The sequence below is a fragment of the Phocoena phocoena genome, chromosome 9 (genome assembly GCF_963924675.1).
Source record: "Phocoena phocoena chromosome 9, mPhoPho1.1, whole genome shotgun sequence".
Classification (NCBI taxonomy): domain Eukaryota; kingdom Metazoa; phylum Chordata; class Mammalia; order Artiodactyla; family Phocoenidae; genus Phocoena; species Phocoena phocoena.
This window is the reverse complement of record NC_089227.1, coordinates 98,445,131-98,462,975: the sequence shown is the minus strand read 5'-3', so window position 1 is coordinate 98,462,975 and position 17,845 is coordinate 98,445,131. Positions and strand designations below refer to the sequence as shown.

The following is a 17,845-nucleotide window of genomic DNA, read 5'->3' as shown; positions in this document are numbered from 1 at the left end:
GTCGAGCACAGCCTGCACCCCATCCAGTGGGTGTACCATAAAGAGGACACTTAGCTGGTGTACACGGTGGAGAAAATACCAGGCCTGGAGCTGGGGTAGTGCCGAAGCCACAGGACTTTGGACAGTAAACTTAATCTCTAGAAGCCTCAGTTTCTTCATTTTCAAATAGGAGTGCTAACACCTATAGCTCAAAATTGCTGTGGTGATTAAATAAAGTAAGATATGTGAACATACTTAGTTCAGTGCCTGGCATAAAAGGGTGAGTTCAGTGAAACGTCAGTTGAATACAAATAAATGTAATATACATTTCAACCCTGAGATACTTTGATTTTGTGACAAAAAGAGCTTCACAAACTCTTAACAATATAAGAGAAATTGAAGAAGTGTTGAAATAAGTCACCCAATAACATTTAAATGTTAGGGTAAAAGCTGAAAGTCTGAAATCGTGATAAATTCATTACGGTAACAGAAATAAAACTTTTTGCACTAGCCCTTCATATTTTTAAAGAAGTTATGAAGTGCTGTAATAACCACTTGTGGCTTCTGATTCAGTAGGAGACTACGAAGTCACACAAGGTAAATTTTTGCTTATTTAATAGGAGAGGTGGGCCTATAAACTTCTTCGAAATTTATAACTTGGTCTACTGTTTTAATTTGATTTACATGACTTAATTTATATTTTTAACCAAATTTATAAGATTCCATTATAGGAGACACTTATTAAGGAACTCTAAAATGCCAACAGACTAAAGTAGACCCATTTAAAATGGATTTAAATTAGATTATTCTAATAGTAAAGTTCAGAAAGCACTTCAGTGGCAACCTTATTCATCTCTGATTCTAAGAAGAAACTAGCAGTGGTCTTGTGCAAATATCTGAATTACATTTGGCTTAAGCATGAGAAATACCTGGACTCATTAACCTGGACTGAAGTTGTCATCCTTAATAAGGGTGCAGAGAGACTGTTAATCACTTGGGACAAGGGGAAAATTTTAAATGAGGCTTCTAGAATCTAGCAGTCACTTTTTGTTTTTTGAAACTGTATATTCAAGGAACCAATATTATTTTCTAAAGACCTCAATAATAACCCCAAGAGGCTGCTTCTGAATCCATTCTTACTTAAGCTCAAGTGTATCTGCTGCTTTAATGGTGCTCCAGGTCAAACGATTCATGACAATTCCATGATACAGACAGAGATTTAATCATGGTCATGGCATGCAAGTGTCGGACTGACTATGAACGCAGCCCTGCAGGCCATGGAATAGGAAAACTCTAATGTCTAAAGTCTTGCTGAATGTTTAATCTTTGAGCTCTAGATAATACATGTCACTGCTGTCCAGACGTGGGCAAGTACTAATGTAAATAGGTGGGATGTCCAGCTTTCTTCTGCAGGTAGGGCAACACTACCCATGTGGATGGAGAAGTTCTGTGCAGGGTTTCCTGGTGGCTTTTGAAAGGCAATATATTATACTTTTCAGTCCTCTCTCTAAAGAGACCCTCAAATGCAGGACCTTTGACTTAGTGATTAATAACCTTCAAAATCATTTGCATTTTCATAACATTAACGTTTTTCAAAGTACTTTCACCTACATCAGTTCATTTCATCCTCACGGTCCTGTGAATAATACATTTTATATAATTAAGGCAATTTATAAAGAAACTGAATGCCAAGAGAGTCTCTTGCTCAATTTTGTTTTCAATAATGTTGAAATTAGAATTCAAGGTATTTTTTGCTCCACTGTTCTAAATGATATTAGCTTTCTCTCTTCAACCGAGAAAACTCAAAAAAGGACCGATTCCTTTTCTTAAAAACCAAAATTAGTTTAGAATGATATTGGCTGCATTGCTGGTCACAGGGGTATGGCTGAAAAGAACAGAAGATTTGAAAGAATATTTTGGTGCCTGCAAGGGTGGCAGAGAGAATGCTTCACGTCGGGGCTTGAAGTGGGGACCTTTCTTTAAGCTACACTTGACCCAACTCCTTGGGGAGTAACACAGGAAGTAATAGTGGCCCCCGGAGTGGTAAATGGTAAATTTGTAGAAGTCTAAAGGAAGCAAGTTTGCATTGGTTAAGTCTGAAGTTTAGAACAGAATATTAAAATTGAATTTGGTCATGTTAAAGTTAATAAAGAGTTCTTAGAAGACCTCTTTTAACAAAAAAAGCAGGGATAAACTGTTATTTACATGTCAATCAACTGATCTGTCTTTGAAGGGGTATCTTTAAGGGGGTATCTTTAAAGTAGAAATACAAAGAGAGGGTACCATTAAGCATATATAAAACTCTTGGGAAGTAGGGACGAGGGAAAAATCTGGGAAGATGATAATAAAATTTTGGAAAATTGAATAAAATCCCCTATTCTTTTTTTTAAAAATAAATTTATTTATTTATTTTTGGCTGCGTTTGGTTTCCGTTGCTGCGCGCAGGCTTTCTCTTGTTGCGGCGAGCGGGGGCTACTCTTCGTTGTGGTGCACGGGCTTCTCACTGCGGTGGCTTCTCTTGTTGCGGAGTACGGGCTCTAGGTGCACAGGCTTCAGTAGTTGTGGCTCGCGGGCTCTAGAGCGCAGGCTCAGTAGTTGTGGCGCACGGGCATAGCTGCTCCGCGGCATGTGGGATCTTCCCAGACCAGGGCTCAAACCCGTGTCCTCTGCATTTGCAGGTGGATTCCCAACCACTGCACCACCAGGGAAGTCCCACCCCTATCCTTTTTCAGAGAGCAGTTTTAGGTTTACAGCAAAATTGAGAGAAAGATACAGAGATTTCCATATACTCTCTGTCCCCACACATGCATAGCCTTCTCCAGTCAACATCCCACACTAGATTGGTATAGTTGCTACAGTCACACTGCTGATTTGTCAAAGGTGCTGACACATCATAATCACCCAAAGTCTACAGTTTACATCACAGTTCACTCTTGGTGTTGTACATTCAATGGGTAAAGGCATAACGATATGAACCCATCATAATAGTATCTATCACACACGGTAGTTTCACTGTCCTAAAAACCCCCTGTGCTCTGCCTACTTATTCCTCCTCCTCTCTTCCACCCAACCCCTGGAAACCACGGATGGTTTCAATGTTTCTACAGTTTTGCCTTTTCCAAAATATCATATATTTGGAATCATCCAGTTGCATATTGGCTTCTTTCACTTACTAATATTCATTGATGTCTCCTCCATGTCTTTTCATGGTTTGATAGCTCATTTCTTTTTAATTCTGAATGGATGTACAACAGCTCATTATTCATTCACCTACTGAAGGACATCTTGGTTGCTCCCAAGTTTTGACAGTTATGAATAATGCTTCAGGACACATCTGTGTGCAGGTTTTCATGTGGACATAAGTTTTCAACTCCTTTGGGTAAATACCAAGGAGCATGATTGCTGGAACATACGGTAAGAATATGTTTAGTTTTGTAAGAAACTGCCCGAATCTCTTCCAGAGTGACTGTACCAGTTTGTATTCCCACCAGCAATGAATGAGGGTTCCTGTTGCTCTACATCCTTGTTAGCATTTGGTGTTGTCAGTATTCCAGATTTTGGCCATTCTAATAGGTGTGTAGTGGTGTCTCACTGTTGTTTTAATTTGGATTTCCCTGATGATAGATGATGTGGAGCATATTTCACGTGCTTATCTGCCATCTGTATAACTTTGGTAAGGTGCCTGTTAAGGCCTTTGGCCCACTTAAAAATTTCCCTATTTTTTTCAGATTAGAAGCAAAGCTTCACAAAATATCATTGATTGGTGGGGAACAAGTTGAAAAAGAGCTAAACTGATCTAATCCTAAACTGTTTTATCTGCTGTTAGTTTTCCAAAACAACCTATTTTTGTAATATTAAAAGCAAATAAGTATTTCTTGTAAACATCAATTACATTATTTCAAGAATAAACGCTTTTTAAAAAAATTGGGATGTTTTAAAATTTTGTCTTTTGGTTTTAATGACATACCTTTAAGTGGTTTTTATTTTTGTTATACTTGAGGTTCATAGGGCTTCTTGAAACTTTAAGCTTGAGATTCCTTCCTGACAAATGTTTTTTAAAGAAAAAAAGGGAGAGGTCACTGGGGGAGAGGTCCCCCAGTGAAACGCCTCCCCCCAGAATTCAGTGCAACCCAGCACTATCTGTCCTACTACCCTTGGATGGGACTTTAAGAGCAGCTCTGGCATTGGCACCTTCACAGTGGGCTGGTTCCGTATCCAGGTATCACTCAGCACTTTCTGTCTCGCTTTCCTTTGTACTGCAGCTGGGTCTACAGCCTCCACTTCATTCCAAGCCTCGTCTCATTTATCTTGGTCTCCTCACTGTCAATCCACTGCTTCCCACATAGTAGGCTTTCAGTAAGTGTTCTGTATTTCACTATACTTGCGTCCAGTGCATATAAGGAAATTAAATTTTTATTAGTGATCAAGCCACTTGATCTTGCTTCCTTCATTCAGTACATAGATATGTTAAATTTTACTGCCAATGATTCAATTTCATTGAGAGTCTTTGCCTTATGGAACTCGAGTAGTTCAGAAGCCACCTTATATTCAGTGAACTCATCACTTGGAAGATCAGCTAGAGAATATTGGTCAGGCTGAGTTAAACACTGCTCTATATCGTGTGCCCAGACCTCATGAGAACATGGAGATAACACATTTAAAATGCCAAGCTGGGGCTTCCCGGTGGCGCAGTGGTTGAGAATCTGCCTGCCAATGCAGGGGACACGGGTTCGAGCCCTGGTCTGGGAGGATCCCACATGCCACGGAGCAACTGGGCCTGTGAGCCACAATTACTGAGCCTGCGCGTCTGGAGCCTGTGCTCCGCAACAAGAGAGGCCGCGATAGTAAGAAGCCCGCGCACTGCGATGAAGAGTGGCCCCCGTTTGCCACGACTAGAGAAAGCCCTCGCACAGAAACGAAGACCCAACACAGCCATAAATAAATAAAAAATAAATTTAAAATGCCAAGCTGGGACTTCCCTGGTGGCGCAGTGGTTAAGAATCCACCTGCCAATGCAGGAGGCACAGGATCGAGCCGTGGTGCAGGAAGATCCCACATGCCGCAGAGCAACTAAGCCCATGTGCCACAGCTACTAAGCCTGCGCTCTAGAGCCCACGTGCCACAACTACTGAGCTCATGTGCCATAACTGCTGAAGCCTGCGCGCCTAGAGCCCGTGCTCCACAACAAGAGAAGCCACCGCAATGAGAAACCTGTGCACCGCAATGAAGAGTAGCCCCCGCTCGCTGCAACTAAAGCCTGTATGCAGCAACGAAGACCCAACGCAGCCAGAAATAAAAAAATAAAAATTCTTAAAAAATAATAAAATAAAACGCCAAGCTTAGGGATGGCTCAGAGAGAGCAGTTGGCCCTAATCATTTCCGCTGCCTTAGGGTTTGGTCTTCACTAGAGAAAAAAAGCAAAATACACATTGATCTAAATCAACCACTATTACAGTCCATTGCAATTGAGGGAGGTAAAAATATGTGAATGAGCTCAGAGCCAGGGCCATCATAAGATGGGCAGATCAAAACCCCCCAGGCTTGATCATTTAAGAAAGTGAATTTCCTCTAGCCAAGAGATGCCTAGAATGAGCCCACTTGCTAAGGCCAGAGCTGCCCGCTGGCAACAATGATCACCTGAGAAGGTTGTGGAGAGGAGACGGTGCGCACCAGAGGCAGGTCTTCATCTCCCGTAGGCGTGATGACGTACTCTAGGGCAATGTGAATCTTGGTGAGTGGACATGCTTATAAGGGGAGCCTAAAACGTGAGTAATTTAAAAGCAAAACCCTCATATAAAATAGATAACTAATAAGGACCTACTGTATAGCACAGGGGACTCTACTCTGTACTCTGTAATGACCTATATGGGGAAAGAATCTAAAAAAGAGTAGGTATATGTATATGCATAACTGATTCACTGTGCTGTGCACCTGAAACTAACACAACGTTGTAAATCAACTCTACTCCAATAAAATTTTTTTAAAAGGCAAAACCCTCCAGAAAATTTATTAGATTGATTATTTTCAGGTTCATGAAAGAAAAGAAATGGACAGAGCTTCAGCTGAAATCATGACTAACTGGTAGGAAATGATAGTGTATTATTTTATCAACTTCATATTATTTAGAGTTCTCATTATTGCTGAAGAATGAAGAATAAAAACATTCAACAAAACACACAGGAAAATAAAAATGGTTGTATCCAAAAAGGTCCAAAACCTGGTAGGTATTAGAAATTGGCACAAACTTGAAAAAGTGTTATTTATCCTAAACCCAAAGCAAAGTCCAAAACTGTGTCTTTTATTTTGTTTAGCGTTTTAGAAAGGGCTTGCTTCTACCACTGATTTTTAAATCCCTTTTTTCAGGAAAGCTAATTAACCAGGTTTTTCTTTATACCTGGGACCCCAAAGAAAACCCCAGGCCAGGGGGAATGTTATTTACCACCATGAAATTCTGTAATAAAGTCACCTAAACTTTGGTCATCTCTGCAGCTTTGACCTTTTGGAATCAAACCAAAAGTATATTCTTTTATCCATGAGAATTTATGGACCTTTGTCCACAAATATTTTCTTTTCTTTTTTCTTTTGTTTTTTTAAAGGTTTTAATGAGATTATCTTATGTTTCTATGATATTTTTAAGTTGTATCCTAAGGTCTGAAGATTTAAGAAAAGTATTAATTGAGGAGTATTGTTCTTCTTGAATAGCATTGTAAGAGGAAGAGGAAAAAGAATTCAATTCTTTTTCCTGTAGGCATTCATCCAAATCTATAAAAGCTCCTGTTCCAATTGGAAATGAAAAAGAAGCCAGTGAAAAACATCTCTTCCTGCTGGTGTGAAACTCTCCTCCAAGCCGGGATCAAGACGGGGTAGGTCGACCTGAGGAAAAATGGCCATTGTTGCCATTAACTAGTTTCATATAAGGATGAGACCCTAAGATGCAGAACTCCAAGAGTTCTCTTCTCTCTCTCCCCTACTTGTTTTATAATATTTTAAATTAATTAATTTTCCCTAAAAGGCTTCAAACCCACTCTACAAGGGTAGCCCATGGGTTTCCCCTGCTCCCCGTGCAGTGCCTGGAGCCATGGAGAAGCAGAGTTTGTAAATATCCAAAGTGCATTGGGCAAACCCACCTCTCCCAACTCGCCATGAAACATCCCTCTAGGAGGCAAGAGCGGAGGTCCCCTCTCCCTTACGGGTTGAACTTGGACTTGAGTCTAGGTCTCCTTTCAGCAAAACAGAATCCTGAACTCTTTCAGTGCTTTCCTGTCTCCTGATGGGCTTTGTATTAGGAAGGGATGCAGCAGTTGCTAAGGTGACCCAAGCTGTCTCTTAACAGGGATGGATCCCTTGCGTCAGGAATTGCACTTGGTGGGCAGGACCCCTGGGATGCAGAGACTGTTGTCTCCCTCTCCATCTTCAGAATATCTGCATATTCCTCAGTCCATCAGGATTTACCTTCTGGAGATGACCTTTTCAGCTCCAGAATAATATGACTGACCACAATAGGCAGAGTGGACGTTTTATGATGCTGTCATTGCTCCTGAAGTAGCAGAGAAGCAATCTAGAACTCAGAGGTAACTGAAACGATGCCGGTTAGGCATCTGGCATTTAAAGCTTTTATGGAAGGGTTAAAGGATGACATGATTTAAAGTAAAAACAAAAATACAAACAAACAAAAAGAGAAAGAGTGCTGAGACTGAAAAGTGACACCTGCTGCCTGACTGATGGGTGCCAGGTTCTCCATTTGGAAATGCGCTCATACGATTCCGTGTGATCCTCCCAGTGAAATTAAGAAGTAGGATTACGTGTTTCTGAAGACCAGGCCAAGTGGAGTTAAACCATTTGCTCAAGGTTACACGACCTGCAAGTGAGGAAGCTGGATTCAAACCCATGTCTAATTACATCACCAATTTTCTATGTAGGGACTTGAGTTAGCAATAAAGAGCTTCTTCTGTATAAATAATTTAGGTCATAAAATGTTAGTCAATGTCATGACCCTTGCAGGAAGAGGAGGAGACTTAGCTGGACCACAGTGAGGGTGGTGTGCACTTGTGTGACTATAAGTAACGGTAACACTGCACCTATTTACCATCCTCCATCACTCGTAGTCACTGCAGTCCTGTGACCTTGGTCCTTCTAATTTTGGACTTTATCTGAATGACAAACAAATAGTGTTGGAGAAGAAAAGATAACTCCCTAAACTCAGGAAATGGTTTCTGAGTATTTATGGATATGGGCTTTTCAGCTGCAGTCTGGGTTTGGCAGACGAACATGAAAATTTTTATAAAAAAAAAAGAGCAGAGAAGTGAATTAGGAGATATTTTTGTGCCTCTTGATGATGAATTCTTGCTAAACTTGGCTCAGTGAAGGAATCCTAATGAAGATCTGTTCCTGGCAGCCTACGTGACAGCTCATTCACATCTCCAGCTTCCTAGTCTTGTAGATATAAACCATTGAAATGTTTTGAAGATTTCAGCATAGTCAGACTTAACTCTACTTTCAAGGCTCCCAGGCATATTAGGTGTTCCCTGAGTGTTTGTTAAAGAGATAAATCAATAACTGATTACAGTTTACACCTAAATGTGGGGAGAGAGGGAGAGAGAGAGACAGAGAGAGAGAGACAGAGAGGGAGAGACAGAGGCTCTGTTCAGATCTTGGATTCTATTTTTTCTTATGATAAATTCTGCATCCAAGAATGTGCTGATTTTTTTTTTTTTACTGAATCACAATAACTAAAAAGCTTTAAGACTGGGGGTTCTGTTTTTAGTTTTATGTGAACCTACATGAAGGACCAGGCCTTGGTGAGAAGCAGTAACACACAATGGTGGTGAAGAACAGGAGCTTTGAGTCACTGCCTGCGTATAAACCCCAGTCCTGCTACTTACTGGCATGTGAACCTCAGACAAGCGACTAATACCCACTTGTGTCTAAACTTCCTTCTCTGTCAGATGGGGAAAATAATAATAGCACCTATGCAGGGTTGTCTTGAGTATGAGGTAATGTTAATGTAATTAAAGACCTTGGCACACTGCCTGGAACATAGCAAGTTCTCAACAAATGACAGCTGTTACCATTGTTAAATGCAAGAATTAAGCATCACAGATTTTTATATGCACTTGTTTTGATTTCCTAGGTGTGCCATAATAAAGAACCACAACCTGGGTGGCCTAAAACAACAGAAACTTATTCTCTCACAGTTACGGCGGCTATAAGTAAAAGAAATCAAGGTGTTATCTGGGCCACACCCCTTCTGAAGGCTCCAGGGAAGGATCTTCCCTTGCCTCTTGCAGCTTCTGATGACCCCGGTGTTCCCTGGTTTGCGGCAGCGTCTCTCCAGTCTCTGGCTCCATCTCCACAGGGTCTTCTCTGTGCATCTGCGTGTCTTTCTGTGTCCTCTCTTCCTCTTGTAAGGACACTCCCATTGGATTTAGGGCCCGCACTAATCCAGTACGACCTCACCTTAATTACATCTATAAAGAGCCTATTTCCAAACAAGGTTACATTCTGAGGTTCTGGGTGGACGTGCACTTGGGGGAGAGGGACACTTATTCAATCTGTGATTGTATTCAGCTACAAACATTTAACATAATAGAAATTGCTGTTGCTGCTATAGGCCTGTTATTTTCCCTCTTGCTTGAAAATAGAAGATAAAGTTTGCTTCTAATCATGTTGCTAATTTCTGGTTAGAAATAAAAATGAGGTTGATAGTCATAAATGTGTTTTGAGGTTTGACTATCCGAGAAGGAATAAGTCTATTAGAGAAGACAACCTTTGGCATGTCCAGGCCACTATCCATTTGGTCCCCAGTGGGGGTCCCCGCTAATCCTGGGGATGACAGACCCACAGCTGAGCCTTCCATGCAGGCTGGGGTTTGCTCTGCTCCCAGAGGAGTCCACAGCCTCAGCCAATGGGCTGTGAAGGAACGGTGCCACGGGATGGAGCTGTGTCCACTGAGTTTAAGTGGCTGCTGGTGGGTGGACATTCTGAGAAGAGGGGATACTGCATGGCTATCCGTAGAGATGAGGTGACTGGCTATGTGGTCCAAATTACAGAGTTTCCAGGAGGCCCTCATGCTCTCTCCAAAACCTGAATTTTTCCCCAGTTAGCATTCCTATTTAATAGCTCTTCCCTGGGAGAGCTAACACCTTACATGATGCTCACATCTTTAGAGGTGCATTTGAAAAAGGGCTCTGGGACTTTTTTGTTTGTTTGTTTGTTTTAACATCTTTATTGGGGTATAATTGCTTTACAATGGTGTGTTAGTTTCTGCTTTATAACAAAGTGAATCAGTTATACATATACATATGTCCCCATATCTCTTCCCTCTTGCGTCTCCCTCCCTTCAATCCTCCCTATCCCACCCCTCCAGGCGGGTCACAAAGCACTGAGCTGATCTCCCTGTGCTATGCGGCTGCTTCCCACTAGCTATCTACCTTACGTTTGTTAGTGTATATATGTCCATGCCTCTCTCTCGCTTTGTCACAGCTCACCCTTCCCCCTCCCCATATCCTCAAGTCCGTTCTCTAGTAGGTCTGTGTCTTTATTCCTGTCTTACCCCTAGGTTCCTCATGACATATTTTTTTCTTAAATTCCATATATATGTGTTAGCATACGGTATTTGTCTTTCTCTTTCTGACTTACTTCACCCTGTATGAAAGACTCTAGGTCCATCCACCTCACTACAAATAACTCAATTTCATTTCTTTTTATAGCTGAGTAATATTCCATTGTATATATGTGCCACATCTTCTTTATCCATTCATCTGATGATGGACACTTAGGTTGCTTCCATCTCCGGGCTATTGTAAATAGAGATGCAATGAACATTGCGGTACATGACTCTTTTTGAATTATGGTTTTCTCAGGGTATATGCTCAGTAGTGGGATTGCTGGGTCACATGGTAGTTCTATTTGTAGTTTCTTAAGGAACTTTCTGGGAGTTTTTTGGTACGAGATCAGAGAAGGGCAGAAAGGAGCGCCTCCTGTCTCTGCTTGGCTGGTGGGTGACAGTGACCATCAATGCGTCACTACAAAGCAAAAGCGCATCCTCAGGAGGCACCGCTGGAACCCTCCTTTGTCCTCCTGAGCTTCATGAAGCGGCAGCATGGGGCAATTCGATTTACAGATGCAACCCTATATCCTTCTCTCTCAATCAAAAGCAAGTGAAAGTGGTCTATGTCGGTCCCATGCCGGTCGTGGCGTGAGCTCCTCACCTGGCTGAGCGTGACACAAGTGTTTTTATTTTCACACAACTTGGCCCCAACAAGGCAAACCTTCCTCCGGGGCCCATCTGAAGGCTGATCGCTTTGAAGGCTTGTGAAAAACCGGGCTTTGTTAAATGTACAAAGAGAGAGATTTTTCAAAGGTAACTTAATTATATGCAGTCTTCACCTGAGATGCTACTCCATTCTAGATAGTGTGATGACACGGTATAATGATTTCTGGTTAATAACTAGGTATTTTCTAACCAGGGACAGTCAGGTGAGTCTTGAATGCATGGGGTAAAATCTCGGTCGCTTAGTACTTAGTTCTTCTCTAAAAGAGGCAAAAATGAGGAAAAAAAGAGGTGATTCATCATTGTGTAAAGATTAGAAAACACAGCAAAAAGATAAGAAAATAAATGCTGGTGTTTTCATCTCCCACCCAGAATAATGACAGTTAATATTTCGAGGTGTTTCCTTTTTTTTTTTTAAATAAATTTATTTAGTTTTGGCTGCGTTGGGTCTTCACTGCTGCGCGCAGGCTTTCTCTAGTTGCAGCGAGCGGGGGCTACCCTTTGCTGCGGTGCGCGGGTTTCTCATTGCGGTGGCTTCTCTTGTTGCACAGCACAGGCTCTAGGTGTGCGGGCTTCAGTAGTTGTGGCACACGGGCTCAGTAGTTGTGGCGCACGGGCTTAGTTGCTCCCCAGCATGTGGGATGTTCCTGGACCAGGGCTTGAACCCGTGTCTCCTGCATTGGCAGGCGGATTCTTAACCACTGCGCCACCAGGGAAGCCTCCGATGTGTTTTCTTACAGTTTGCTTTCCTCGTGTGTGTGTGTCTGATTTTGTACAGACATATAATCAGGCTGTGTGTGGTCTGTTGGGACCTGTTTCACTGAGTCAGCAAAATATTGTGAACAGTTTTCCATATTCACAAGCACAGAACTATTCTAGCCAAAGAAGGCCCGCAAAAGACTTTCAGGAGCTCACGCTTTGGGAGGTGGCTGTGGCCGCGCTTTCTAGAGGCTGAGTTCTTTGGCTGTAGCCTCCCTGGAGGTGTGGTCATAGGAGCTGCTGTTCTGGGAGGTGAGACCCCGACCGGAGGGAGCGCCCGGCTGCAGGCCTCAGAGGGAAGACCCCGTCCGGGAACGAGCTTGCCTTAGTGCAGATGAAGCTTTCCTGGATTCCTCTCAACCAGCACCACCTTCGTCCTCCCCAAGTCAAGAGGATACTTGTCTTGACTTAGAAGGATGCCCACACATACTTTCCAACTATGACATGCAGTTTTTAATTTTCATTTTTTGGGGTAAAGCCACTAATTGAATCAAATGTAAACTCATCCTGCTAAACAGATATTCAGAGAATATTTAGGGATCTTCTGTGTAAACAGTTTGAAATAATGTCAGTGGAAACTCACGAGCTTCCTTTGACTTAATCTTGAACATTGGCAAAGCTGAAGGGTACATACCCTTGCCTTTCAATTCGTGAATATCGCGTGTTAACCCCCAGAGGTTGTGTATGAGCCACGGTGCTTAACCTAACTCTCCAAAAATAAGGGGCTCATGGTTTTCTTTAAATTGGCACTTAGGCAGTGGAATCTCTCAGGCATTAGTGCTTACTTGATTGCATTCAGACACCACTTTGGCAAGGGAATGACTGCACTAGATTAGCATCAAGCACAATGAATGGTAATTGCCAGACTGTCATTTCTACAAGTGCAAAATTAATGTGCTCTGCAAACCCACTGCACTGTGTGCCACGGGAAAATCATGGAGCCGTGCTGTTCCAAGCAGAACGCACTGTAACAGCGGTGGTAACGTGCTGTGGATTGTTCAGCAAAGGTGTTCCTTTCCACCTGTGTTGTTGTCTCGCGCTCATTCTTCAAGCCCTGCCTGACCTAATTTCTATGCTCATGTTATAGCACCGCCAGACAGTAGCCTGGATGTACAGAGAATGTTATGGAACAATTCGTCCTTCCGTGTGGCACCTTGTGTGAATAATGCCAGCCTAAACAACCCTCCAAGTATTCATGAGAGTATGAATAGGCTACTTATGTAAAGCTTCTTATAAAGAGATGCACCAACCGTTTACAGACAACTTTACCCAAATGCTATACATTCATTAGAAAGAGAAGAGTGATTTACGCACATTTCAATTGTAGCTTAAGAAGACTGCCAGCCCTGCCTCTCCCCATCTCTCCCGTTTACAAGTGGGACAGGAGGCCACAGGCCAGTCGAATGAATTTCTTCCGGTCATGCAAGATCACAGGGTCTACCCCGAATGACAACGCCAGGCTCTTGGAGTCAGCTGACTGGCTCTGCAGAATTTATTAGGGATTAATCATTCAAGACTGAAATACTGCAGTAATAACAGACCCATTAGATGTGGTATCTCAGTATTCCTGCGGTTTAGTGGAGGCTGAGAACCTCCCACAGAGGCGTCCTACAGAAGAGGGATACTAAAGATAATGACAATAACTGGCCAGAGGGCTTCCTTGTGAGTCCAGCTTGAATCCAATCTCTTAGCAGCTGGGGGAGGGGGTGGGCATTAAGACCACTGGGCGGCACAGGTAGATTCACTGCAGTGATCTACAGGTCCAAGATAATGTGCTGACCCTCTGACTCCCCTGAGTGGGAGGGTCAGGCCCGAGTCCTCTTTCAGTGGCCGCTTACTTTGTCACTCACCATTAAGGCATGATACGGTTATTTGACTTGTAATGTTCCAGCCCGTGAAAAGTTTGCTGGAATTTGGGGGAAACTCTGCACCACACTCAAAGATTCTCTCGTCTTAATGAACAACAGAGATTAGGGAGTGGTTTAGGAGACTTCCTACCTAAGGTGGGAGAAGAATTCCAAATACCTTACCCTCAGAATGAAGTATGCCTGGGTACAGCTGAGAAACCATTCAATAGATGATTTGGACTTCAAAGATGTCTAAAAATGGCTTTGGAAACTGGCTTGACTTACCTTTGTTGCAAAATGTTCCATCATAGGCTGTATTGGAGCAATCGCAGGAATACCCATGGTATTTCTCTATGCATTTGCCTCCATTCTCACAGTTTGCCCCGTAGCTGGTGCAGTGGCCTGAGCACCCGGATTTGAACCCGGATGTGACCTTTGCTCTTTCTTCCAGGTCCAGTGTCACCCCATTCATCCTCAGGGAGCGGATGCAGCCCAGAAAGCCCTGCTGGCCCCCGGCACCACCTGGGAAGACAGAAGGCATGGAGCTCAGATAGAATAACCTCTGCTGTGGCTTCTGTTTCATTCATCATTCCTCGGACCACTGTGGTGGGAGATGAGACTGCCAAGTGCAGGGGGCACGCTCACTGTCAAGTTGGTCCCGCCTAACAGAAGAGCTTGCAGCTTTCTCCCCTTAGGCTATAATGCTGATTAAAAGAGACTGTCTTCTGCGAAGCAATACATTTGCTATAGTACTAAAATGTTTGGAGACACACACAGATTATGTAAACTGTTTTGGAAGTTTAATCTGGTTTCCTATAGAAAAGAAGTTTACAGAACTCTCTAAGTTCTTTGGTTTTTAATCTCATGGCACTCAGTTCCATAGCATTGTCTATTGGAAGAGATATAAAAAGGCAGAGGGACATGAATATATTAGCATAGTTAACAAGTCAATTAGCCAGACGAAGTAGATCCATTTGGAATGTAATTGTAAGTCCTGGTTCTTGTCTCAAGAAATGCTTTGCTTTGAAATTCACGTTGAGGGTTCCCAGGGCTTCTTGTCTGGGGTGGTTGGAAATTGGAATTGAGAATTTTACACGGAAGTCAGCTACACCACATTTATTACCAGGTCAGTTCAGATTTTATTGCTTTTGTCTAAATGCCATTGCAAGACACATAACACACAAAACAAATTCACTGTAATTTTCTCAGTACGTTATGGAGTTAGAGGTTCATGAGCATGAAAATATTAAAATATTCCTAATAAATTTCATAGAACGGTTCATTGGAGAATTATATCACAGGTGGATTGTATCTATAATAACCTTAGCTATGATTTTTTTAAGCAGCTGGTACGAAAGGAGGAACTCAAGTTTATAAATATGCCTGTATTTTAGACTAACAGCTTTTCTAGAAATTAAATAAAATGATAGTAGTTAAAATTATTAAAAGAAATCTGATGGGGATTTAGAAAAAAGATATGGTTAATAAAGTGAAAGTTACTGTTTATTGAGGGCTATGTAGTAGGTACTCTCCTAAGCATCTCACACATGATATTCACCTGATTCTCACAACAACCTGGCGAGGTAGGCATTGTTACCTTAGCCCCATTGTACAGATAAGGAAACTGAGGCTTAGAGAAATTAAGTCGTGTACTCAAGGCCTCATAGCCCCGAAGTGCCACAGCGGTGTCAGATCTGTCTTATTCTCGAGCCTGTGGTCTTAAACTCTGTTCTGTGTTGATCGTCTAATGCAGAAGAACTTCGGGGTCCGGGGCGCCACAGACGTACATGTTTCTGACATAAAGATCTGAATGTCTTTAGAACTGGCACGGTCAATAGGACTGGCAGACTCTGGGCGAGGTCGCACACTGGAGATTGATTCTGATCACTTACTCCAGTATCTTGAGAAAAAGTGTGCCATCTAGACGACGCATCAGACAGGGCTGGTGGATCAAAGGCTTTAGCTGCAGAGATGGATTAGCCTTTGCTTATGCCTGTGAATCCTCAGCCGTGAAACAGCAAATGACTTGCACTATTATCTTTATAAACCCAAGCCTTGCGGCTCTCTCACTGGGCAGTGCATAGATTTGAGTGATGATTCTCCAGGGATTGTTATTTTTTAATAAAATATTTAAATAGAAGAGGATTAATTGAAGGGATCCCAATGCCCCTTTTGATTAATGGTATGGGAGAGTAGATGGCAAAAGAAATGATTAGAAACAACCACTTTGAAGGATTTCCCATTTTGCAATCCGCTCACCAGCACGGCTGCACCTCTGGGCCAAGGGGAATTTGGCCCTTTGCTATGATCTGGAAGAATTTCAATCCAGTAGTCACTCTTTGTGGGTCGAAATTTCAATTTGGCGTCTATCGTTTTAGCAGCTATGGCTTTTATTCTTGCAATAAGGCTTTCCAAAGGGCCTTTTCGTTCAATAAATGCCTAGCCATTTAAATTTTCATCACTAGTCAATTAAGACAATTATATCCTATCAAAATACGCTGACATTTTTAAATCGTTGTTTTTAGATGTGTGCCTCTCCTTTCCCCTGGTTGCAAATGTAATAGTTTTTCATTGTGGAAACCATAAACACACTGATAAGCAAAATGAAAAGGAGAATCTGTAATGCTACTCAGATAGAACGACTTTCACTTGTAGCAAATAGCCTTTTCTACTTTTATCTATGAGCATACATATGCATAAAAAATTTAAAAAAGCGGGGTATACGCATTGTTTTGAAATTTGCTTTTTTCACTTAATATATCATAAAACATTTTCCCAGCAATAAATATTCAACTAGAACGTCCTGCTTAACATCTGCAGAGCAGCCCACCTTGTGGTGCACTCTAACTTACTTTGTCATTCCACTGCCATTGGACTTTTTAGAGGTTTTTAATTTAATTTTACTTTTTTACTAAGTAAATTAAAACATTTTTTTATCTAACATCTTTATTGCAGTATAATTGCTTTACAATGTTGTGTTAGTTTCTGCTGTATAACAAAGTGAATCAGCTATATGGATACATAGATCCCCATAGCCCTTCCCTCTTGCGTCTCCCTCCCACCCTCCCTATCCCATACCACTGGACTTTGAAGCTTATTCCAATTCCTATTTTATATGATACTATAATAAATATCCCTGTAAAAACCTTGACATACTTGTCCAGTTTTTCCTTAGAATTAATTCTTAGAAGTGTAATTGCTAGGTACAAGGGCATAAACATTTTAAAGTCATTTGCAATATAATTTCCTCTCAGAAGACTTTATCAATTTGTATCTCAGCAATAGGGTACAAGATTCCTGCCTTCTCCACACCAATTCTAATACTAGGCAGGATACTTTTGAATTTATAGGCTAGAGGGGGAAAAAAAAAAAAGAGTTCATCCTTTTAATTTGCATTGCTTCGAATACTGTGGGTTGAATAATATTTATGTTTTCCTCACTCTTAGTTTTTGATTCTTCATGACCTTTGCTTTTTTGGGAGAAATAGAATATATATTTCTTACTGATTGGTAGCAATATTTAGGTCTTTAGTTTTTTGTTATAAATTCAGCAACTAGATCCTTCCAGTTTGTGTTTGTTAACTTGTATGTAATGTTTATGTAGTCACATGCATCTACCTTATTTTTATGATTTCTGCCTTTGATATTAGGCTTATAAATACCTTCTCTAATCCAAAAAAATATAATTATTCAACTATATTTTCTTCTAGAACTTTTATGATTTTACCTCGTTTAACATTTCATTCTTTAGTCTATCTGGAATGTATTTTAATTTGGAAATAATTGACATTTAAGGGTGTCAGCAATGGTTGAGAGTCTGAGGAGATTTTTTTAAAAAGACTCTTGAAGTAAATGTTAATATGACCAAAAAAATGGAGATTTAGAAAGCATCAATTGGCAGAGAAAGTACATCTAGATTAGGTCATATTTTAATTACATCATTTAGGTAAACATTTAGATATATGTATATATGCTTCATTATGTACATA

The 17,845-nt window shown here is 41.4% G+C and overlaps 1 protein-coding gene across 1 annotated transcript in view; it reads right to left on the bottom strand.

Moving 5' to 3' along the window:
* CNTNAP2 (contactin associated protein 2) overlaps positions 1–17,845 on the bottom strand; it is a 2,069,520-nt gene that overhangs the window by 196,364 nt on the left and 1,855,311 nt on the right. Inside the window, exon 18 of the mRNA XM_065883648.1 lies at positions 14,143–14,379. Coding sequence (XP_065739720.1) covers positions 14,143–14,379 — 237 coding nt within the window. The remainder of the gene's footprint in view (positions 1–14,142; positions 14,380–17,845) is intronic.